Source organism: Hakea prostrata, chromosome 1, assembly GCF_041222555.1.
Source record: "Hakea prostrata isolate BN-2017 chromosome 1, UWA_Hpros_2, whole genome shotgun sequence".
NCBI lineage: Eukaryota > Viridiplantae > Streptophyta > Magnoliopsida > Proteales > Proteaceae > Hakea > Hakea prostrata.
This window is the reverse complement of record NC_142600.1, coordinates 62958589-62983158: the sequence shown is the minus strand read 5'-3', so window position 1 is coordinate 62983158 and position 24570 is coordinate 62958589. Positions and strand designations below refer to the sequence as shown.

General features: G+C 37.0%; 2 protein-coding genes across 2 annotated transcripts in view; both read left to right on the top strand.

Annotated features, from left to right (window-relative positions):
* The window catches only part of LOC149029349 (leucine carboxyl methyltransferase 1 homolog), a 47387-nt gene extending 35221 nt beyond the window's left edge, over positions 1-12166 (top strand). Inside the window, exons 11-13 of the mRNA XM_089141578.1 lie at positions 10541-10592; positions 11522-11560; positions 11685-12166. Coding sequence (XP_088997704.1) covers positions 10541-10592; positions 11522-11560; positions 11685-11762 — 169 coding nt within the window. The 3' untranslated portion in view covers positions 11763-12166. The remainder of the gene's footprint in view (positions 1-10540; positions 10593-11521; positions 11561-11684) is intronic.
* Positions 12167-17586: 5420 nt separating this feature from the next.
* On the top strand, positions 17587-23127 carry LOC149029348 (nitrate regulatory gene2 protein-like). Its single transcript, XM_089141575.1, has 4 exons — positions 17587-18801; positions 18922-19106; positions 19595-19818; positions 22289-23127. The coding sequence occupies exons 1-4, from the start codon at positions 17733-17735 to the stop codon at positions 23091-23093; spliced, it is 2283 nt and encodes a 760-aa protein (XP_088997701.1). The 5' UTR covers positions 17587-17732; the 3' UTR covers positions 23094-23127.
* Positions 23128-24570: the final 1443 nt, after the last annotated feature.

Here is a 24570-nt window from a genome sequence, read left to right as displayed (position 1 = left end):
ACTCGAGTTTGAATCACTCGAGTTCCTATCCGACTTACAGGGTGTTTTACGTACAATCGGCTACTTCGCCCAATGACAATCCCACCGTTGGTTTGAGTCAGAGTCGTGAGTTCTCCTCCAAAATCGGCTCATCGGACCTCGGATGACCATCCGATGGGGTTGATCACTGGACTCGGGTTTGAATCAACTCGTGTTCCTATCGACTTAAACAAGGAGTGTTTTGCGTACCAATCGGACTAACTTAGATATCTCCAATGAACATCCCCGTTGGTTTGAAGATCAGGTCGTGAGCTCTCCTCCAATCGGTTCAATCGGACCCGTTGCCATCCGATGGGGTTGATCACGCTGGCGGCCCTCAAAACGGGATTCTTGAGTTTTCTTTATTTGATTGGATTCTTTCTCTCAATCTAATTTCCATATCAAAGCCCACTTAAGTTGCCAACAATGACAACACCTTCATTTTAGGCCAATGGAACAACACCTTCCACTATAATTTGTTGACCAAGACTCCATTGAAACTTCTTTAATGTTTTGGATTTGTTTTTGTTTCAAATTTCTGTTTTGCCTTTCCATCAGTATTTACGTGAAGAGTATATTACATAGCAAATGAAGCAACTCTTTATTATTTATTTTGAAATTTATCCTTTGCTTACCAAGTTTTCTCCATGAATAAGCTCTTTTGTTATATATAAGAGTTACGTTTTTTTTTTTTTTTTTTTTTTAATGTCCTTTTCCCTTGACTTTTTCTTTGCCTTCAGCCAAACAATTTGGAGGCTCAATGCCTAACTTCTTCCCTCAAGGAAAAGAGGTGCTTACTGCTTAGTTGAGCTGAGGTTACAGTCTCTGTAGTCACACCTCATGATTTGCTATACACCTTTGTCTTTGCATTTGGCTTCAACTTCTTAACTAAATTTTCAATTGCTGTTAGCAGTTATATATCTAGTCATTTCTGTTTGCAGTTCTTTTTCTGGTCCAAGGTTATGCTTGAATTTATGTTTGAGATTGAGCTAATAAAGTGATGACAAATATTTATTTTTTGGTGACTTAATACTTTTGAATATGTAGATGTAAATGCAACTATAAAGTATATTGAACAACTTCAACTCACCAACATTATGCAATGGATGACTAAGGTGCTTTTCCTTTAGTCATCAATTATCTTAAGGTAGTAGGCGCTGAGGTATCACAGCTCATGCCAATTCTTTCATCTGCTGAAAGATAGCACAAATGCGGGACATTTTAGGCTTCCACTTTGTACTGCAGCCACTAGCATTACTATAGCGACCATTTTTTTCAGGTCACACCAGAACTGTTCACTTAAGATGGTTTGTTGTGCTGCCCTCTACCTTGTGTGTGGATCACCTCCAAACAAACCACTTATCACTGCCAAACATAGACCTTGGACTGCTAACCTTTGTTTAAAATCTCTTGAATGCAACGTAGTTGGTTGCAAATCGAGTAATAGCAAGCCTCTCTAGATCACTATTAACTTCTCTTTCAACCATAGCCATGGTTATGTCCAAAAGTATTCTGTTGAAGTATATGCAAGAATAATGGGCTATTTTACTGTTCACGTGAATGGTAACATGACCAGTATTATGCCAGTGATGCTTATTTCCTTTTTAGATATGCTACTTTACTTTCTATTTCTAATGTAGGAATCTTGCTACACAAGTATTAGGAGTTTCTATAAAGCATAGTTTTTATTTTCTATTAATTACTAATTTCATAACTTTCCTTTTTCAGTACTTTCTATTTTGGACAGATTTTAGGAGTTAGAAGACTATAAAATTCTGTCAATAAGTTATACTATTTATTTTCATTTTTAGAGGGCAAGATGGCTTGCTTCTCAAGTTATAAACTTATAATCTGGACTATTGACATCTATAAATAAGAGGCTACGATTCTAGAAGTTCTAAGCTAGAACCGCAGGCTTATGTGATTCTTATCAATTCTTCTTCTTTCTTCTTCTCTTCTCTTCTTCTTTTTTTCTTCTTCTCATTTCTTATTGTTATTGCATTGTTTTGGTTGATTAAAGTTTACTTTCTAACATGGTATCAGAGCAGGTTTAATCAGTCTAGGGATTGCTTCTTCTCTTGCAATATTCTTTTCTTTCTACCTGGTGGGCAGCCACCCCTTGCTGCATTAATGATTTTTTAGATCCCCCTTCAAATAAAAGCATGAAGTGATCTTTTTCTACTACAATTGAAAACCTTAGAGGAGCTACCGAGTTACCTATTATTACCACTGCACAACCTATCTACTGAATATAACTGATCTGGAAAAAAGAAAAAGAAAAAAAGAAGAATAGATGATTAACTATTCTTTTACTGTCACAACTGTGAAGGATTCTGCACTGATGTTTCTTCAGATAAATTGGTTATTTATAGTTTCACAATAACTGCAACCTGCCTGTGTTCTTTTCTCTTGGCTCCCTAGGTTACAATATTCATTGGATTACTTGCTTAAAGATCTGTTTGGATGCCTGATTTATTGTCATTATTATTGTTGTGCTATTACTGCCTTTGCTGATCTAGATGGATAATACCCTATTTATCGGAATCGACCTCAGCCCCTTATTCTTTTGGTAAATAGAGGTTTGAATTAGGTCTTATTTTCTGCTGCCCATTGTTAGCTAACAACCAGAATCGGTTGCAAGGTATTATCTTCTGGTAAATAGAAAAGATATTATATGGACTCTTGTTTGATCCACTTATATTGCAGCAGCCCGTTTCATTAGGTCTTTGTGCTCTGGGATTTTTTTTTTTTGTTGTTGTTGTTGTTGTTGTTGTTGTTGTTGTTGATACCGTATTGCTTCCCTTTTCCTGCTATTATTTGTTTTGATTGATACAACTCCTTGGAAAATTTTATTTACATAACATTGCTGTCCTACTTACCTAAATCGAATGCAGCCCGTTTCCTTGCTTCTTTGTTTATTAGAATCGACTTCAATGGTATTATTCTTCTAGTAGATGAAACATTATATTAATAATCATTAGTTTCTCCGAGTTAGTTTGCTACTTTTTGGATCTCTTGGACATACCATTGGTTATCGACTCTTCCTCTAATATTAGTTGGTGCTTCCCTTACTACAAAGTGGTTTAATATTGTCATGTTATGAGTAAATTTTTTTGCTACTGTCTCGTTTGAGTTGATGCTGGTAGTTCGGACTTTTCTACTGTATGATTGGAAGTTCTTGCACCCATATTCATCGAGTAACATGGTTCCTTCAAGTACATAGTTCCTCATTAAAGACTTTGAGATATTGGTAATTTTTCGTCATTATTTATCCACATGTAATGCTACACGTGAGGGGGAGATTGGAGCCCTTGTCTATATCTAGTAAAGTCCTTTGAAGAGAATTATTTTTGGAGATTTTAATCCTAAGATGGTATTCTATAGCAACACCTACCTACCTACTTGGTTTGTAGTAACCTATACTTTCTTTATCTACCTACTTGGTAATCCATACTACCTTACCTACTTGGTCCACAGTAACCTATACTGCCTTTTACCTACCTACTTGGTCCATAGTAACCAACACAACCTTTTACCTACTTACTTAGTCCATAATAACCAATATTGCCTTTTACCTACTTGTCCCATGGTGAGACCGCTCGAGCGAGACTCGCCCCAAATGCCCGGACTCCAAATGCCTCGGTGCCCTCCGGTGGTTGGGCCCCGGTTGGGCTGTTTGTTTTGTGTATTTAGGCCTTTGAACACTTGGTGGCCTTAGATTGTGAGAATAACCCTCTTGTCTTCTATATCCGAAATGTAGAGTATCGTTTCTGTTGTCCTTGTATTATACATTCACTCACTATCAGAACTTTGGCTTCTTTTACAACCATGGGTTTTGCTTTGTAAGTCATAAATCATAATCCATAGTTCACAATCACAATCACGAGTATGTGTATGATTACAGACTACAGCCGAGTATCACTGTTCCCATCCCGATTCACGGGCCACATTGACTCCCGTCAACTCATCACTTGTTGTCACATATGGTTTATGTCACTTAAATTGGTTTCCATGAAGTTAGATCAAGCTTGTGGATCAACATATTTTACACTAAACTCACACACCCATTGTAGAATATTCTATTTGGAAAATTCATTTGGGGGAAAATCTTCCTTTGTTGTAGATCTAGTTAAAATAGGCTAGAATGATGATAATTTGATGTTTTAAAGATGTTTAAAAGTTGAATCCCCAACAAATTCCAACAAAAAATCAGTTTCGCTTTTTTGGTTGCGGCGAGATTGGGGATATGGCGAGATCTCGGCGAGATGTGGCGAGATCTCCCATCTCGCAGTTCGCCTCTCATCTCGTCTCGCTATGTCAAATAGCAGTATCTCGCAAGATCTCAGCGAGATCTCGCGAGATCTCCCACCATGCTTAGTCCACAATAACCAATATTGTTTTTTACCTACCTATGCCTTTGCCTACTACTTTGCCTTCTTGCTAGATGTTATGTGTGGCCATTGGAGCTACAATTTTTATTTATTAGTGTGGAGATTCCTCCTTACAACTAACATTATTTGGATATTGCCTTTAATGCTACTATACTTATGGATTGCCGCTTGTTTTCATTATTGGATGGTTCATTCAACTTGAAGAATTAAAGATTTTTTAAAATGATGTTGACTATGTCCTGGGTGAAGTTCTCTCAGGTATTTATCGGCGTCTGCTATTGCTACTTGTGTTCAAGATGATGGCACTTTAATATATGTTCCTATTATTTCAAGATTGGTGCTGCCTTTCAAGTTTATTATTATTTATCCAAGTTGGATCTTTCTTTGTGTATACTCTAGCGGGGAGTGTTGAGATTTGCACAAGTTATGGAGATGTTGCCTTGGTGCTCGCGTCTTGGAGTTGCTACCTTGGTGCACAAGTTTTGGAGCTGCAGCTTGGAGTTTCTTTTTTGGATACTTTCTATTGTCCTTTTGTTTCTATTTTAGTTACTTTCTATTTTAGTTGCTCTCTATTTTGGCTACTTTCTAAGTTTATATTTTTCTTAGTGCTTGGTTGACAAGTAATCTCCCCAGGATAATTTCCTTTTTAGTAGGTTTAGGAATTCGATGCAATATATAATTTTCTTTTTGCTGTAACTCAGTTTAGGTTACATTATAAATAAAGTACTAGGGCAAAGCCAAAATATACATACAATGCCTCTCTCTCTCTCTCTCTCTCTCTCTCTCTTTTTTTTTTTTTTTTTTTTTTTTTTTTTTTTTTTTTTTTTTTTTTTTTTTTTTTTTTTTTTTTTTCCCCCTTCTCTCCCCCTCTTCTCTTCTTCTCCTTCTTCTTCTTCGGTTTCTTCTTCTTCTTCTCTTTTTCAGTTCCTAAGCTAATCACAAGGGCTGAAATTCTAACATGGCATCTATACTGTCTTTTACCTATTTGCTTGGTCCCCAGTAAGCTATGCTGTCTTTAACCTACCTACTTGGTGCACAGAACCAATAATATCTTTTACCTACTTACTTGGTCCACAATAACCAATACTCCCTTTTACCTACCCATATTTTGCCTACTACCTCCCTTTTACCTTCCCATACTTTACCAACTACTTGCCTTCTTGCAGAGTGCTTACATGAACAATGGAGTTGCAATTTTGAAGAATTAGTGTGGATATTCCTCCCTACTACTGCCATTATTTGGATAGTGCCTTTGATATTGTTATATTTATGGATTGCCAATTGTTCTCATTATTAGTGGTTTATCGACGTCTACTATTGCTACATGATTCAAGATTGGTGCTACCTTTCAAATTTATTCATATTGTGCAAGCTGGAGGTGTTTTTTTTTTTTTTTTTTTTGTATACTTCAGCTTGGGAGGAGTGTTGAAGTACACACAAGAACAATGAGATGTTTTATTATTCATGCAAATAGTAACATGAACAGTATTATGCCAATGATGCTTGTTTCCTTTTTAGATATGCTACTCTACTTTCTATTTCTAATGTAGCAATCTTGCTACACAAGTTTTGAGAGCTTCTACAAAGCATAGTTTCTATTTTCTGTTAGTTACTAATTTCATAACTTTCCTTTTTCAGTACTTTCTATTTTGGACAGATTTTAGGAGTTAGAAGACTATAAAATTCTGTCCATAAGTTGTACTCTTTATTTCCTATTTTAGTGGGCAGGATGGCTTGCTTCGCAAGTTGTAATCTAGACTATTGATATCTATAAATAAAAGGCTGTGATTTTAGGAGTTTTAAGCTAGAGTCGCAGGCTTATGTGATTCCTATCAATTCTTCTTCTCTTCTCTTCTTCTTTTTTTCTTCTTCTCACTTCTTCTTGTTATTGCACTATTTTTGTTTATTAAAGTTTACTTTCTACATATTCACTTGTCTTGCCCTCTATACCACACTTGTTACCTATTTTTTCTTCCCCATGTCCATTAGTATTAGGACAATGGAATACGCTGGATAGTTGTCAAGGTGTCACCTAGGTGTCCAATTGTTTTGGTGGTGCCTAGGCACCCTAGGTGTTGTCTTGTTCTTTTTCCCATCCTCGGGTGCCTTGCTTCCCTAGGTGGCGTGACAACTATGACATGCTGCATATGGTGCCCAAAAGAGGTGGATCCTCTTGCTTCTCTTATTCATTAATTTCTCTCTAGCTTTTTTGTGGTTAGAATATTATCTGTCATAATTTGGATAATGATGTTGCCTTACCTCCATTGGAACATTCTTTTGATTTTGTCTAACAAAATGATGCATCTTTTATATCATTTAATGAATTCAAAGACCTAAAGAAGATTCTTTTACCATTACAGCTGACCTTGAAGTTGATGATGGATTTGTCTAGCAGGTATAGTCCTACATAAGCCATAATAGTTACTCTGTATGTGTCCCACCTTGGCGTCAATTCATAAGTGATTTTGTGGTACTTCGATTCCTTGTGCTTTGGCAAGAACTCATTTATCAATTCCCATGGAATGGGCATTTTCATTCTTAGGCCAGCCCTATATGCAATGTCAAGTATGACCTGGTTTTATGTTTCCTAGGCTGCCTTAGGTGAGGTGTTATTAATTATTATAGAACATTAATTTACTAAAGGAATCATGCACTTGATCTTTACTACCAATTATGCGAGAGTTCCTTGGCTTATAAGAATCTTATGCCTGAATATAATGGGATCCTGCTGAAGAACAAGACTTAGAATGTGTTCTCCTTAGAGGAGGTTGATTATGCCATTCTTCATGTCTATGATTTTTTCCTCTTCTCACTTTCTTGCTCTGTTGCAGCTGGGCCAGATCCACCAACTTCTCTTGGCTGCTCATATTGCCTCATTAGTTGAAATGGAAAGTTTGTCTACTAATAGCTAATGTTTGTTCATACTGTCTCCACTCAGCCTCTAATTGAAAATCTTGCATCAGCGTACAACCAACATCCCAGACATCTGCATCCTCTTCTACTGGTATCTTCTCTGGCGCATCATCAAGCTTTTGCCGCCTCTGTTTTCTGTCAGCTTTCTTTAGTCCTCTGAAATGCTTTGCCTAGCTTGCTGCACTTTATTAGGAACCTTTGTGCATTTGGCAGCGTCACTATAGCCACCAGACAAATGTTGCTCAACCCAATGGCCCTTACAGAATTAAGCATCTTCCCACAATATCAACCCTAGGAATCCTTCTATCAGCCTACCTCAGGTCTCCATGTTGCCATGTTGTCTAAGATGGCCACCTATTGTATAACAAAACTCTTAACTTCATACACTAATACTAAAAAAAAAGCGCAATGTATTTTAGGGTTAAGTATTGAATTAATACTTACTAAGCATAATATCAAGCTACTAAAACAATCAAATTGCTAAATATGAATGTAGTATTTTTCCTAATACACAATAAATTTTAAATTTTCTATTGAAAATTACTTTTAAGTATTAAACATTGTAATTGAATGGTGCATTTGATTTGAATTTCAACATACAGTATGTATGTTGAAAATAATTTCCCAACTGAATCAGGTATTTTCCCTTAATATTTTATGATTTTTTTTGTAATTTATAATGATTTTGAAAGATAAATTATTATAAATAATGGGTGAAAATTTTTGAACTCCTTAAGGCTGTCGAGGATCCAATGGTTTTTAACATGCATAAAAGTTAAATTCCAAACAATCACCATTAATCCCTATTTTCTTTTCAATTTTATTTTGCAAAAGATTCCTTTTTTTCAAAAAATATATATTATATATTTTTTATATATATATATATATATATATATATATTATATATATATATTTTTTATATATATATATATATATATATATATATATAATTATTTAGCAGAAAAAAGAAAATTGAACCCCATCAACTTATAGGTCAGGCAAAGTTGTTAGCATTTATATTAATTTCACAACCAAACACTATGTTAAGATAATTTTAAAAAGAAAATTTCTGAGGAAGAGTTTACCTTAGGAAATCCAAATTTAGAATAGGTTTTTTTGATGGAGTTCAAAGCAAGGATGGTTGATAATCTCTAGCTTCTCCAGTCAATTTTTGATAAAAAGCAAACGCCAAAAGCCAAGTTGCAGCTCCAGCATCCCATACTACTAACCCTATGAGTTCTGTGATGGGTAGTTTTGTTAACTCGCAGGGTGTCTTATTTTGATTACTGGAATACAAAGTTCTCCATTAAATCTTCTATTTTGGAGGTCTACTTTCAAATTTCAAATCCAACTCCTATATCCTTACCCAGCCATCAGAATTGGCTGTACCTTGGAGCCAAGGACCTGATTGGCATCACTTCCACTTGAACTAAGTTTGGTATCCATCTGTTGGCTGGTTAGATCCCTACATCCTGAGTTACTAGTTCTGGTTTATTGCTTTTTCAATGTTCTGCATTCTGCTGCAACATGTCATTGATGCTAATGTAGGGTGGTTTTCTAGTTGAATCCTCTCTGCAGTAACAAGGCGCTACATATAAACTGGATTGTTTGGCTTGATGAACGTATGCACCATGCAGTCATAATTTGTCTATCTCAATTTTTTGTCCCTGTTTCCTCATACAGTTGCCTTTCTCATAACAACAGTTTCTTGTGCCTTTCCTTGGCTTCTGTGCATCTCATTTTTCTTGGTTAAACTGAAAGCAATGATATTTATTTATGGACAGACCTTCTCACTGGGGTTCTATTGCCATGGAACTATTAATTTTGCATGAAATCAAGGTGGAGCATTAATGCTGTTCAAATCCTGCTTGATTAACCCTAAATGATAATTTTATTGTAAATGTACAGAACATTGGTTATTTTGTTTGTAGAATGTTTTTCAGTGTGCTGGAAACATGTAAATAATCACTGGATTGTCTTCTGGGAAAAAATTTGTCCAGGTCAGTTCATGGTCCAATCAACCTGGCCATATCCTGATATTAGCAAAGGCTGGCTGCCTCCCAGACATCAACCCAACCGGATGATGGCCCATCAGTACTAACTAACTAATTTTCTATTTCAAATCTTTCATTAATTTTTCTTCTTATCCCTTGTACTGCATAGATTCTGCTTTGAATTTTTGTATCGCTAGTAAAAGTTGGACTATTTCTCAATACCCAGAATTTTCTACTAACTATAGAATTGTGTTCTGTTGATTAAATTCTTGAAAAATCAGTTTTTAGAAGATTGGTGGCTGTTAAATTCTTGCATTAATGTAAAGTGCCATGGTTTTAGTTCTTGGAATTACTTGTTCTGATAAGAAAATTAGAGTTTCCATGTAATTACTATGCAAAAGTGGGTGTGCCTGAGTCCTGCACTGCCCGAGCATGATGCCGTGATGTATAAATATGTCAGCTGGCCTCGTCCTTTGCCTTTTTGAGCCCAGCCAGCTTCCATCCCTGCTACCTTCCAATTACCTTCAGGTTGTAACTGAAACTGCAGATTGGTCTTTTTACACTGGTGGTAGTGGCTAATAATATTTTGCATGGTCCTTACTACATCTAATAAGATGGGATTGGCTAAGATTGAATGTTTCAAATTGTTTCTGTTTTCTTGGTACTTAAAATCTCGCTTTCTGACCATTTAATTGTTTCTTAAATTGTATCCTTGTCCTGTTGGATGGACACCTGATGAAGTGTCATTACATAAGTATGGTGGGGATGGCTGAAAATGAAATATCAAAATTTTTGTCCCTGCTTATGTTCTCTTACTGGCTGAAGTATCTTTGATATTCTTGCATTGACATGTATCAGAAGTGCTTGTGTTCTTTGAAGATTCTCAAATAGAGCAGAGCACTGCCATACCAAAGCTTCAATCGTTATTTGTCATTCAACTGACCCAATTCACAGTGGTTCCCACTCTTTGTCTTGATTTGGCCTGCCAGTGAATTTAGGATTTAAAGAGGTTGGACGGCTGTTGATAAACTGAGCCAACTTTATAAAAGATTCTAAAGTGTATATAGTTTGTCTGTATATGGAACAAGTAGATTTCATCTTTTCCTGATTCTTCTGCATGCTTTTTATCTCTCAACATTTTTCTCAATGGATCCTTCTTTTGTTGCAAAAAGCTTTTTGTAGTTTTCAGAAATATTCTCATAGACCCTTTCTTTTTTGGATCAGGATTGAAAGGCTAGAGTTATTTGATGAGTTTGAAGAGTGGAACATGATGCAGGTAACTTTCTATGTCTTATTTTGTCTACAAAGGGAAAAGGTCAAGAATGAAGGTTACTCCTTATATTGCTATTCATACATGTGATGCACCTTACCAATATTGCCCCTACCCCAACTCCACCCAAAATAATAATAATAATAATAATAATAATAATAATAATAATAATAATAATAATAGCAAAAGTAAAAATAAAAAGTATTGGTATAAATTGAAGGCAAATACAATGTCAGATACACATCTCCTTCATGTTAGCTTAATAAATCTCACCCCATAATATGATAGGGTTGATGCAATATTTAAAATCCACTTAGTCAATGGGTGAGATTTGTTCTGTTCCACGGACAATGTGAGATGTACATGGCCTTGTGGTCTTAAGTTTTAGCCTTTTCCGCATGGAGGTCTTACTTTGGTGGGGCTTTTTAGTGGGATCACCAACTTTTAATGTCCATGCTGATTAGGAACTGATAAGAAGTTTATAATGCTTCCATGGAGCTGATAATAAATTAATAATTTTGTCCTTGAGATCCTTGACCCTTACTACACAACCCCACCCCATCTCCATGGCTTTTAATGGGGTTTGATCTAACTTGTACTAAATGGGATCAACAGTGAGTGTTTTTTTTTTTTTTTTTTTTATATATATAATATTTTTTATGTATATAAAAAAGCAGTGAGTTTGTTATTAAGATCCCACATGCTATTCTTAGCTGCCAATGGCTTCTGGCCGTTAAAAAGACTTTTGGGTTTGCCTGGATCATTATATCCTCTAGCTTCTTCTTACAAGCAGTGCAGTAGTGGAGCCCCCCTGTTTCCTGTTTTTTCTTCTGTGTAATTTGTACGTTCATAGAGATTATTATACAGAATTGCATCTGGGTTTCTGACGAGAAGTACCTTCCTTTTCTGTACAAAACCACCACTGGTGTATTCAGGAACATTACTGCGTGGCTTATGCAATCAACGATGCCTTGGTATGTTCACAACTCTAACCGAAACAACTGTGTGGTCTCTATTTATTTATAAAACGTTTTTCTTTCACACACAGACATTTTGGTACCCAACATTTGCTGCTTTTCCTGATCTGTAAATCTACAGGGCCTGTTCGAGAACTTTGGGTTTGCAACCGATAATCAACGAATGGTCAGTTCTCCTTCATCTGCCACTTCTCGGTAAACTGGAAAAATCAATAAAATGGGTGGGTGGGTAGTTGGTGACGTTATGGGTAGTTTTCTGAGAAATTTCTGGGAAACAAAAGATGTTAACTGTAGAACGCTAAGTAAACTCATAAGGTACGTTTGTATGTATGCATATGTTTGCAATTCTTTTCCTTAGCTGAAAAGCATATATTTGCATTTGTGATATTTGGTTATGGGTACAGTGGATGCTTCTTTTTTCTATTTGTTGCTGCTAGCTGGTTTCCAAAACTGGAGGAGGGACCAATCCAGCGTAGGCCCCCCCACCCCTTGCCTGGCTGTTTGCAGGGCTGTGGGGTTTGAGATTTGGACTTTTTGTCATATGATATATGCTTTCTTTTAAATACCTTTTTAGTTGGACTTTAGGGCTATTACCTCCATTTTGTTTCAATATAAAATGTTTCTTGAACAGATTTCCATGATAATATTTATTTCGTAAGTATAAACTTTTATATGTTTTAGTTGAATTTATAAAGTGAAATTCTGCAGGAAAAATTTCCACTAAAATTTTATGTAAAACAAAAAGAGCTTTCCCTAAACTTACTCCCAAATTTGTAAGTTTTATATGTTGAATTTTTTTAAAAGTAAAATTTTACTGAAAATTTGTTCAGGGAAGAGAGGAACCGCTTGCAGCTTGAAAATCACCTTTAGGAGGGTAGGAAAGCCAGTTTCAAGTATCCAAATTTTTTTTTTCAGAGCATTGAAACAGAACAATTTACTTACAATATGTCAAGGGGAACTCATCCAACCTAAATTCTTGCATACAAATGGTGCCTTTTATGGGAAACCAGACATGTTGGAGGGCAACTAGAAATTTGACCTGTTGGTTGGTGCTATTGCCCCGTTTCGGTGAGGTTTCTGGGAAAGAAAGGCTTTATTTTTTCTCTAATGGAGTAAAACGTAGTTAGATTCTTGGGGGTATATATTTTCTTTTTCTGGTAATGTGGCTCTTGTGGTCAATGAGAGTGCACAAGAAAGCATTAATTGGACTAGAAGTTTCTGGATTTCCTGTAGAACCATCATTTTCAGGAGAGATTGTGAATGTAAACAACCTAATGGGAGGACTCTCTTGTGCAATGCAGCAAAGCTATGTTTATATTATTCGCGGCATGCAAGGTGGGAGAGAAAGAACAGTGTTCGTCACCATTTTGGAATAAGGATTATTATATCAGTGCCTTGAGGACACCATTGCCATTTCACTTTTAAAACTCACTTTGTAGTTGAGTAGTCTTGAACTTAGTTGATGATGTTGACCAAGGTTTAAAGTATCAATGTCAGATGATTCTAAGAGACAGTATCGAGTATTATATCGTATTAGTCAATGTATCCTAGTGCAATTCAATAGAGAGACATATTGAGATGTATCGTATCGGTTATGTCTAATATTGATACGTATTGACTAGTATTTTATCATATCATAGAATACTTTAAACCTTGATGTCGACAAGAGTCAATTACCAAAGGAAATGACAATGGTATTTTCCTTTTGGTGGAAAACGGAATGTGGATTAATGTGCTCTCTAGAAGCCAATATTTAGAATTTATTTCATCAAAAAATGGATCCTATATGGTTGGGGGGTTTAAGGTTTGAGGTTAGTTTTGTCATTTGACAAGCTTCACATTAATTTAAAAAGAGGGGGAGAAAGGGAGATTGTGTTGATAGACCTTATTAGTAGAAAATAAGTGAAGTTCTAAACGAGGCAAAAGGGTGGTTGCCAGACAGGCAGTGGGGCTTCCAAGTCTTCAATTTAGACGGGATAGAAAACGGCAATCTGGCGTGAACGAGATATCGGACCAAAGGTCACCTTTTTCCGTCTAAAATTAACGGCCAAATTGTGATTCCAAAAAGAATAACTACACATTTAATAATTTATAAATGAGGGGGCCCCACGCCCCCACCACAAGCAAGCGAGGGAAATAGAAAGTGAAGTTCCAAGTTTCACCGTTTTTGCATTGGTTCAATCTTTATTTTGTTATAAGCTTTTCTTTTCACCGAAAGGGAATAACACTTAACCTTTTAACGTAGGGATAAAGATAACCTTTTTAAGGTGGAGGGGGATAAAGATAAACATCTCTCCACTTCTTTCTCATGCTTTCCCTAGGTTCTAGCCTTGTAGGGGTCGGCTTCGTATCGGTTGTATCGGTTTTGATATCCGATCCATGACCGATGTTAGACCGGAACGTTTAAGGTATAAGAAAGAAGATATGATTGTCAAATTATGATACGAATTCACAATTTGACAATCATAATTATGAATTCGTAAAACTCATTCAAAAACCAATCACAATCTTGAGTATTTTTAGTAAAACTCATTCATGTTGTTATCTTGATTCTTGACAGATTCTTACCTTTGGTCTTGAACTTTGACAAACCAATTCAAGTTTGTTTTAGTCTTGGACCTCTTAGTTGTCCTTGACTGGAATCACGCGAGACAAATTAGCCTTGTCTATGTTCTAATTAATGAGCCAAATCTCATTCAATGTGAAATCTTTTGTATTTGAACATTGATGTATGCTTTTCATGGAGAATTTTTAGCAAAAAAATTATTAAAAAAATTATTTTTTATTATAAAAATAAAATACAAATAAATATCAAATTATAACCCTAAATTGACACTATTTAATATGTGGATGACCTAATGATTCTCATAAGGCCTATGTATTTATATTTATGCTGTGGAAAAGGAATGCAGTCTTTGACTGGTTTGGACTTTTGACAGCTAGTTACTCTTTGAGAGTTCAATGCCAGATTCGCATATGCTTTATTTATTTATTTATTTATTATATATATATATATATATATATATATGGGTAAAATATGCCTTTTTATTAAGGAAACAAAAGTCGACACTCGTGGACAATTGAAAAAGGAAAAGAGAGAAAAACCATCCTAGGAGACCGATTGTCTTCCCGGATTTCTTTACCTATTTTCTCTACCACTTTTACAAAAGCTAGATTAATAAAATAATTTTCCTGAGAGAGTAAAACGGTAAAACGGGTTTTACCTTTACCTTTTAATGATCATATTACATTGAAAAAAGGGAATTAAAATATGGGTAGATATATTCAAAAGATAGAGTTTATATTATTATTATTATTTTTTTTTTTTTGAGGCATTTCAGAGCATAATAAAATAGGTCATAAATACTTAGAGGTGGACCCTATCTTAAATACATGGTGACAAAATATGAGTAGAGTACAATTTTTTACTGTCAAATAGAAGATCCGGACTCCAAAAGATTTTATAGCTTCTTTATGAAACAAGTAAATCCAATGCAGATAACCTCAAAAGGGTAAGTTGGGTATTTGCCACTAGTCATTTAGTGAGAGTTAGATGTATCTCAAGCAAGGTTCGACATGTCGGACCCTAGCGACACGGCGACTCGAGCGACATGTTGTCAAAAGTCGCCCTATTTTTAAAACCTAAATGTTAAATTTTTTTAAATCCTAAATACTAAAACCTACTTCAATTTAGTCTTCTACAGTTCCACGGTTTATCTGCAACTCTCTCCTTTCAGGGTTAATCGCCGGATCTCCTCCTTCTCCTCCGGTGGCAACTTTCTCTACTTCTCAGGGATACTTGCCGTCAGCCATCCAAACCACTCAATCTCCTCCTTCTCCCCCGGTGGCAAATTTCTCTCCTTCCCAGGGATACTCACCGTCAGCCATCCCAAACCACGGTTTCACTTTTAGGGATCGGATCTAGAATGGGAGAGGACCTGGATGGAGAGTCAAGGTTTTTGCATTTTTTTTTCAAAGCCGTGGAGGGGTTTGGGTTGGGGTGGAAGCCATCCATGGCTTCGATCCGAGAAGAATTCGGGTTTGATCAAGGGGCTAAAGCACGCAATGAACCCTCCTATTTGTCTGTGTGCCTCTCCCTCCCTCTCTCGACCTCTACAATATCATCGCCGGTGGTTGTCAAACAATTGGTGAATCGACACAGGTCAAGTTTTCGACTGTCAGCGATATATTGTCGATTTCTGGCGATATATCGTTGACTAAATGTTAAGTCGGTGTCGCTGGGGGGTATCCCTCCCAGCGACACCTGGAAATTTCACCTCATGTCGGCAATTTATCGCCGACACGAGGTACCATGATCTCAAGTACTATTTTGCAAGAGAAACCTTGATTGGTTCACTTGATAAATCATAATATAAGGTTAATAGTTCAAATCTCCTTAGAATAATTGACAAATTTTTATTATATATTTAAATTATATTTAAAATTATCTACTTAAGAATGTAATGGAAGTGTACCTGAGCTGGCCCAATGAATCTTTGCTCCAAAAAGTTGGTATTATTTTGCAAAGACCATGTCGATCAAGTGAAAAGAAAAATTGATTGGAAATAAAAGATTCGAAATTGGACCCAAAAAGAATTAGGAAAACTGAAATATATTAAATGGTACATCAATTATTGGTGTGTCACGCAAAATAAATAGGGACTATTTTTTAATGTAAAACTTGTAATAAAAAGAGCATTTCAATGCACCAAGCTCTTACCACTAATTAATTAAGTTTTTCTTTAATCTTTTTTTTCTGCAATTGTGGCTTACCTTGACCATTTTATGGTACTTTATTTATATCTTTAGGATATAACTTTTACATCTAATTCTCCTGGTCTAGCGAAAAATTACTACATATCCTAATTAGAATAATTCGAGGCGCACCATGAAATGAAGCGAACATTGGTTTCATTTAAAAATGTTCTACAATTTGGGATTGGTAAGGTATTTGGGACATCGATGTCAATATTTCTCACAACTAGCACTTATTAGGGGTGCAAATTTAGCTTCGATGGTCCAAATCATAATTCTCCTCTTAATGGTGAATCGTGACTGGATTAGGATAGTTATCTATTAGGATTGAGGATGAGACAGGGTCAAGTAATAGACCTATCTGTTACTCTAATCTGACTCATCCTACCACTCTATAGGACTTCTAGTTAGTGTAGAATAACAATATGAAAATATAGATTGTTTTATTATTTTGTGACTAGGGTCAATGTCACGGACTGGATTCAATATTAACCTGGTTGGGACTAGTCTAGTATGGTCGGTGGTTAGGTCATGATCGTGTTTAAGACCGAGATTTGGTTCAATGTTTGACTTAATGAGACTTAGATTGATAAGGGTAGGGTTAAAGAGTGAAACTAAAGTATCCGAGTTCAAGATAAGGTTATAAAAAATTTGGCCCAACTTGACATTGTTGTAGCCTTAAATATATTTAGTATACAAAAAACTCACATGTCAATGTAGAGTAGAAATTGGATGGATTGGAGATATTTCATCCGATCGATATAAACAAATGTTGATTAGCATAGATCAGTGTCAATAACAATCCATATAATATGGTCTAGAGAGTAAAAAATAGCATTAGGAACGTAGGATAATTTTTCAATAATATTAAACCATATACTGATAATAGAAAGAAAATCTTACCATGTAATCTTGTGGAATTTCATATTACCCAAAAAATCTTATGACATCTTACCTTACATCATGCATCTAGTAGCTTAATATTAATATTATTTGACAACTAACATTACCAAAAAAAAGCGTCATGCATCTAGTAACTTAATATCAATACTATTTTATATTTTATTTTACATGTAGTGTTGTTAATTTATGCATGGAATAGTGTTTTATAATTTTTTTTCTTTTTATTATAAAAAAAATTGGAACTTTTTTAGATAACTATAAAAAAAAAATTAGGACAAATATTTAATGAAAGTCTGGAGAGCCGAGACTAAAGTCTCGATCTCTAAACGTGAAAAGCGACTATTTATAGTGGATCTAAAGAAAAAGAAATATCGAATAGTACATGAGCGAGAGTGAGAGTGAGAGAGAGAGAGGAGGAGAAATGAAGAACAGAGGGTAGAAGCTATTTCGTCTTTGCTCTCTCTCTCTATCTCTCTCCGACTAATTTGAAAAAACAGAACGCGCCACCGCCATGGGCTGCACGGCGTCTAAGTTTGACAATGAAGACATTGTGAGACAGTGCAAGGAGCGGCGCCGCCTCATGAAAGAAGCCGTTTACGCTCGGCACCATCTCGCCGCCGCTCATTCCGACTACGTCCGCTCACTACGCCTCACTGGCTCTGCTCTTACCGACTTTGCTGCCGGAGAGCCTCTCTCCGTCGCCGATCAAACCCCATCTGTTCTCCTTCGAAATCCCTCTTCAAGAGGGTCCTTCCGTTCAACACAGACACCACCCCCACCGCCACGTCCACTCACTACTCCATCTCCACAACCTCCTCCTCCACCTCCTGCTTTCCCTCCTTCTTCAGCTCCGTCTGGCACCATTAAAGGCTCGAAGCTTCCGCACATCCTCTCTGAATCAAGCCCCTCTTCCACTCCTCCTCGCCAACCACCCGCCGCAAAATACAATTATCCGTTCAATTTCCCGACCTACTCCACCTATTCTAGCACTCCTTCTCAGACCTCATCGGCTTGGAACTGGGAAAACTTCTATCCTCCTTCACCGCCTGGTTCTGACTTCTACCGGCGAAAAAATGACGAAGACCTCCACCACTCCGACCAGGACCACCACCTCGACAAAGACTACAACGACGACGACGACGACGACGACGAAGAAAAAGACGAAGGGACCGAGAGAGAAGAAGTACACTGCAGTCAATGGGGCGACCACTACGGCTCCACTAGCTCCGACTCCAAATCCGACGATGAAGACGACGATAGAGACCGTGATTCGAGATCAGAGATCGGTTCTAGATCGAATTTTGGATCTTCAGTTTATACTGAGACCACGGCGAAGCCGAATTATACACCAATTGAGAAATCGGAAAAATTCGACGATACCGGATCTTCCGTCAGTTGGAATGCCGGCGGCGTCAACGATGTATCAGACATGAGAATGGTGGTTAGGCATCGAGATCTGGCGGAAATCGTTGCAGCGATCAAAGAGTACTTCGATAAAGCTGCCGCAGCCGGTGATCCCGTGTCGGAGTTCCTCGAAACCGGGCGAGCTCAACTCGATCGAAGTTTCAAACAATTGAAGAGTAAGTAAGGATTCTCGATTCATCTACCTAACCAAAATCTATTAAAAATTTATACTTTGTTTACAGATTTGGTTGACGATTTCAAAATCTCTGTAGAACTTATTGGGGGAATTTTTGCAGAAACGGTTTATCATTCGAATAGCGTTTTGAGTAACCTGAGTTCGACTTGGACTTCGAAGCCGCCGTTAGCAGTTAAGTACCGGCTCGATGCTGGTTCAATCAATGAACCGGGCGGTTCGAAGAGTCATTGCTCAACCTTGGAACGACTTCTCGCCTGGGAGAAAAAACTCTACGAGGAAGTCAAGGTATTCTTTTGAAAATGACTAAAATGCACTTGCTTTCTGAACTGGTAGCTCAGGTTATTATTGTCATTTCTAACCCCACCATATTTCTCATTTTCTCGTGATATTTTTCTGGGGTTATTAAGTTTGGCGGTGGGGCTTCGATTACGACTTGGCACATGTGGCTTTGTTAAGCATTTTTTCTGCAATTCTTCTTCCTGCCCTTCTTTCCTTCTTCTGGGAATTGTCAACTGAAATGGAAAGTTCTTACTTGACAGTGAAAGATGGGATTTTCTGTGATGGGTCATTGGTTGTTATCAATCTTTTGTGTAAAAATTGAATGATACTGAGTTTGATTGATGTTGAAGTATCTGTGAAATCGTATTATTGGTTTATCATTTAATGAAGAGTTGTGTTTTTGAGCTGTTACTTTCCATACCCACTTCTTAAATAAGTTGAAGCAGAGTCAGACAGAATGCTAATCTGATTTGTGTTTGGAGTCTGTCACGTAGGCTAGAGAAGGAGTGATGATCAAACATAAAAAGAAGTTGGCATCACTGCAGAGTCAGGAGTATAAGGGCGAGCAGGAATCGAAGTTGAACGAGACCAAGGCAGCTATACAGAGGCTGCATTCCCTAATTGATGTCACGTCACAAGCTGTCACAACCACATCTTCTGCCATCATTCAACTAAGGGACAGTGAACTCTCTCCGCAGCTTGTTGAGCTTTGTCATGGGTATGTTTGATTTAATTTTATGAAGTTCATATTGTTGTGGCAATTGAATCTCTTATTCTTCATTTTGCCATGAATAAGCATATATCTATCATTCTGGCCCATCTAATCAGATGGAAAAATAATGTGAAAGTGCATTGATTTGGTGATTTTAACTAACTAATAGATGGCCTGGTTCTCAGGTATGTGGTGTGTGTTTCGTGTTCATGTAGATGTAATTGTTACTATTAACATTTAACTTATTATTATTGTGGTTAGAGTGTTGAAAAGTTTTCAGCTGTAACATGTGGATTCAAATACTTTGGATCTAGTGGGTGCAGTTGACCTGTTCTACATTTACCTTTTCAAATTTTTTTCCCTTCCAAATTCTATTTTCTCCCTTGAATATTACCTTTGTGGCTTTGTTACTTATTTTGTGTAAATGTGCACCAAAATCCACCCAACGATGAGAACCAACTCAGATTAGCTACATGAAGCCAAACAAAAGAAAGTATGCAATACAGAGTTCTAGCCAGAAAGAAAAAGAAAACATGGGAAAAGAGGAATGGTGAAAGAGATGAGAAATGGAAAGAACTAAAAGAGAAATACATAGTAAAATGCTAGACAAAAAATGGTTAGAAAGTGAGGCATAGCCCAGCAAGTCTGCACTCTGGAGAATCTCTGCTAATTGGGGTCTATAACATGGATCCTTGCCTTACAATAGGCTTTGTTCAAGATCATATATGGAACTAGACCTAGACAATCATTTTTAACTGCCCAATGGTCTACCCTGTATATCTTAGCCAGTCAAACAACAGTGTAGGAAAACTTTTCTTCTGGTTATTAAAAGAATATATCAGTCACACCACTCCTTTTCATCCATCACACTGTGATTCCTAGTTGAACATTATTCTCTATGTCACCTTCTTCATTTGTGATTGACTCCAAATATCCAATTAGTCACTTTGTGGTATCCCTTTTTCCTCAATCTATAGTATCCCTTTTTCCTCAATCTACACCATATTGGTATCGTCATATAGTATGACTAAATTTACAGATCACACTTTGATATCTGCCGTGCATCAGAATGGGTTGAATAACAATTGATAGCAGATATGGTTCATTGGATGCATATTTGCTGTTGAAGAGTACATTTGTGTATTAGTTTAATTTTAGTGGCTTTTATACCTGCAAAGGAAACTTGTAGCTACTCTATTAATGGAGTAATGAAGCCCTGTGGTTATACTGTTGTAACACCTGTGGGACCATTTAATATGAGTTTGTTTGCAGGATGCCCTCAAGCCAGTGCCTTAAACATGCTGAATGACCAAATGTTCTTTGAGCCTAGATTGCTATTGGTGACCAATCTCTTTGGTGCAGCATTAAAAACTTAAGATAAGGATCTTAATGTTTTTAACTACAGGGGGAAAAGTTGAAACGATGCTTCTGAGATGCATTCAACCATGGTTTTAATATATCCATATCTAGGTTTTGGTCAGATTTTGTGCTGTCTGCTGCCTCATAATTGTGGCCATATTTGTAAATATGGGGCTTAGTTGGTAGGCCGTGTTCAAGAGTGGAAGGGGCCTGTTGTTGATGGACCCTATTTTCGTTACACATTTTCTCTTTGAACTCGTCCTGATTGGAAGGCTGTGTAGTTCAGAAATTAGGCTTTTAGGCTGATCAGTTCTCGTATATAATGCATCATAGCCGTGATCTCTCTGAAAGCAAGTGAATCTTATTAATGTTTGGTTAGAAAAGTAAATTTCTGAAAGCTGGGTTTGTCAGCAAGATTCAGATGGAAGTGGAAATTGCATCTGTAAGTCAAGCCACTGCTACGTGTCAGCTGGGGTAACCACATTCACCGAAGGTTCCATGTGATTGGGATGTCTTCATCAGCTTGCTGGTTGTTTGCTTACTAATCTTTCATCATTTCAGGGTTTCAAAAAGAGTCAAATAGTGGCACAAAAAGATTCTTTCTCACAAGGATGTTAACTAGGACTTGTATGAAAATTCCTCTCCAGAATTGTCTTGTTCGCTTATGACTGCCGAAGGTTGAGGCTCACATTGGTACCATTTTGATGCACTAGTAGACACGTCCAGGTGCAGCAAGTGCCGTTTCATGGTAATATCAGCACCACAGTGGATCTGGCAGGTGTTGCCAAAGATCTGTTTTGTCAGGAGCAACAGCCCAGTTTCAGGGATGCAAATCCTTGTCTCTTGTTCTTGGGCAGGGATTAGAGGGTCCTCTGATTTCTTGCTAGTTCACTTAATCTGGGAATTGAAAATTCTCTATGTTTCTGTTTTGGATTTTTGATTTGTGTTCTGTGTGACTTTTGTGGCGTTTCATTCTGTTCTCTGTTTTTAGTACCTGGACTTGTACTATCCATGAACACCATTGATCATCCTAATTCTAGTGACGGTAACCAATTGAGATATACTTTGAATGCATATATTATTTAAGCTATTTATTCTTAAAATATGTTTCATGCAGGTTTATGTACATGTGGAGAGCAATGAACCAGTTCCACGAGGTTCAGAATCACATTGTGCAACAAGTTCAGGGCCTTGTGAACCAATCTAAAAAGGAGGAGTCAACCTCTGAACTCCACCGGCAGGCAACCCGCCACCTTGAATCAGCTGTTTCTGCATGGCACTCGAGCTTCTGCCGGCTAATACAATACCAAAAGGACTATACCAGGTCCCTTCATGGTTGGCTCAAGCTTACTCTCCTCCACGTTGGCAATGGCAACACCAATGGCAGCCAAGAGCCAGCCCTTGCTGTCCAAGCCTCCTCCAACCTTTTTACTTTCTGTGATGAGTGGAAGCTGGCCGTTGATCGGCTTCCTGACACAGTAGCTTCTGAGGCCATCAAAAGCTTTGTTAACGTTGTCCACGTAATATCGGGTAAGCAGGCTGAGGAGATCAAGACCAAGAAACGAATGGAGAGTGCCTCCAAGGAGCTTGAGAAGAAGGCCTCGGCACTCCGTAACATTGAGAGGAAATACTACCTGTCATATTCAATGGTTGGCATAGCTCCTCCTGATAGTGGTCCCAATGATGGACGTGTTTTAGATACACAGGACCCTCTTGCCGAGAAAAAGTCTGAACTTGCAGTTTGCCAGAGACGGGTCGAGGATGAGATGTCGAAATATGCAAAGGCAATTGAGGTAACAAGGGCAATGACACTGACTAACATACAAACAGGTTTGCCTGGAGTTTTTCAGGCAATGACTGGGTTCTCAGCCTTGTTTACAGAGGCTCTTGAGGGGGTATGCAACCGTTCCTATGCCATTTAGTTTAAATATATATTTTTTTGTTTTGAGAGAAGGGTTGGGGGGGGGGGGGGGGGGGAAGGAGGGGGAGTGAATTAGAATTATCAAGGCTGGGATTCTTTTTAAAAGAAAAAAAAATTGGGAAGGCTGTTTGTTTTTTGCCCTCCTTTGTCATTGTGTAGATATAATGAAATTTTGTCATTTTGCCATCATGGGTGTAGGGAGGGGATGTCTCTGTAATCTGTACAGGAAATTGCTTAGTTTGTTGTAAAAGAAGCTGTGGCTTCTTTATCAGGTTAATAAAGAGATTTTTTTTTAATCTCTTCTCTTAACAGATTTTGAATTAGATCTTGTTGTAGTCCTAACCAAAAAACTTCATTGAAAACTGCAGGACCAGCTTAGTCAAGCTGAGTTTCCGAGTTGGTAGAAAACTTATGTTGAGTTTGTATTAACCTGGGAAAGTTTATAACTGAACCCACCCACAGCCACCCCTAGTTGTTGAGCTTCCATTTGATTGTGATATATATAGATATATTTTTTTATATAATTTTGAAATCATAAATACGACTAAATGTACAGAGTTGTACAGCAGTTTCTGTCTCCCATCATGTGAGCTAAATAGTCTAAATGCAACTTGATGCCCAATGTGCATGGCTTATGTGGTCCATTGAAGGCAGCTTTTTTCTTCAAACAGATAAAACTGAAAGAAGAAATGAGTAGGACAAGAACTCTACAGATTTCAATTGAAAGTTGAGACAAATGCCAACTAGTGTAGCAGCTGGAAATTTATTAGGTCTAACAAACAAGAAAAAAAGAAAAAAGCTTCAGCCTACCCTGTATCTTCTACTAAATAAAATCAAGCAAGTAATTTTTTTTCTTTCTGTTTATTGTTCCATAAGTTTAATTAGGTAGTTCAGCTGATCCATGAAAACAGGATTTTTACTTGGGGTGGTGCTTCTGTGGTCCATTTCCAGAAAGAAGCTGATGACTGAATGGAACAGCAAAGCTGGCCAATGTGTTCCTTATGGTCCACAAAACCAACTTGTTGAGAATATTAGTTAATCATCTTCTGGTATTGACTTTCTTATTTTCTTAATCATGTTGTCAAGGACTGCATCAGACTTGTCCCTCCTTCTAGTATTCTTCTTGGATCTGATGTTTTCTACTTTTCTTTGTTTCACTCTTATGGATTAATTGAAATACTAATTACTTTGATACATAATAAATTCCCACCTCATTATATAGACAAACGAATCAATTTCCATAACTAATGTTTTCCTTTTTATTAATTTTATAAAAGTTAGATTTTTCATAAGCAGTATTACGTTCAGACTCAGTTCTCCACTTTGAATATAGGATATATGAATTTCTTTTGAGTTTATCAGTCTAAGCAAGACAAAATATGCCTTGATATTGCTTAGAATTATTTGACTCAAAAAATCATTCTATATATTTATCATATTGTTGCGGATAAAATATTACTGAACCGGGTCCATCTTCG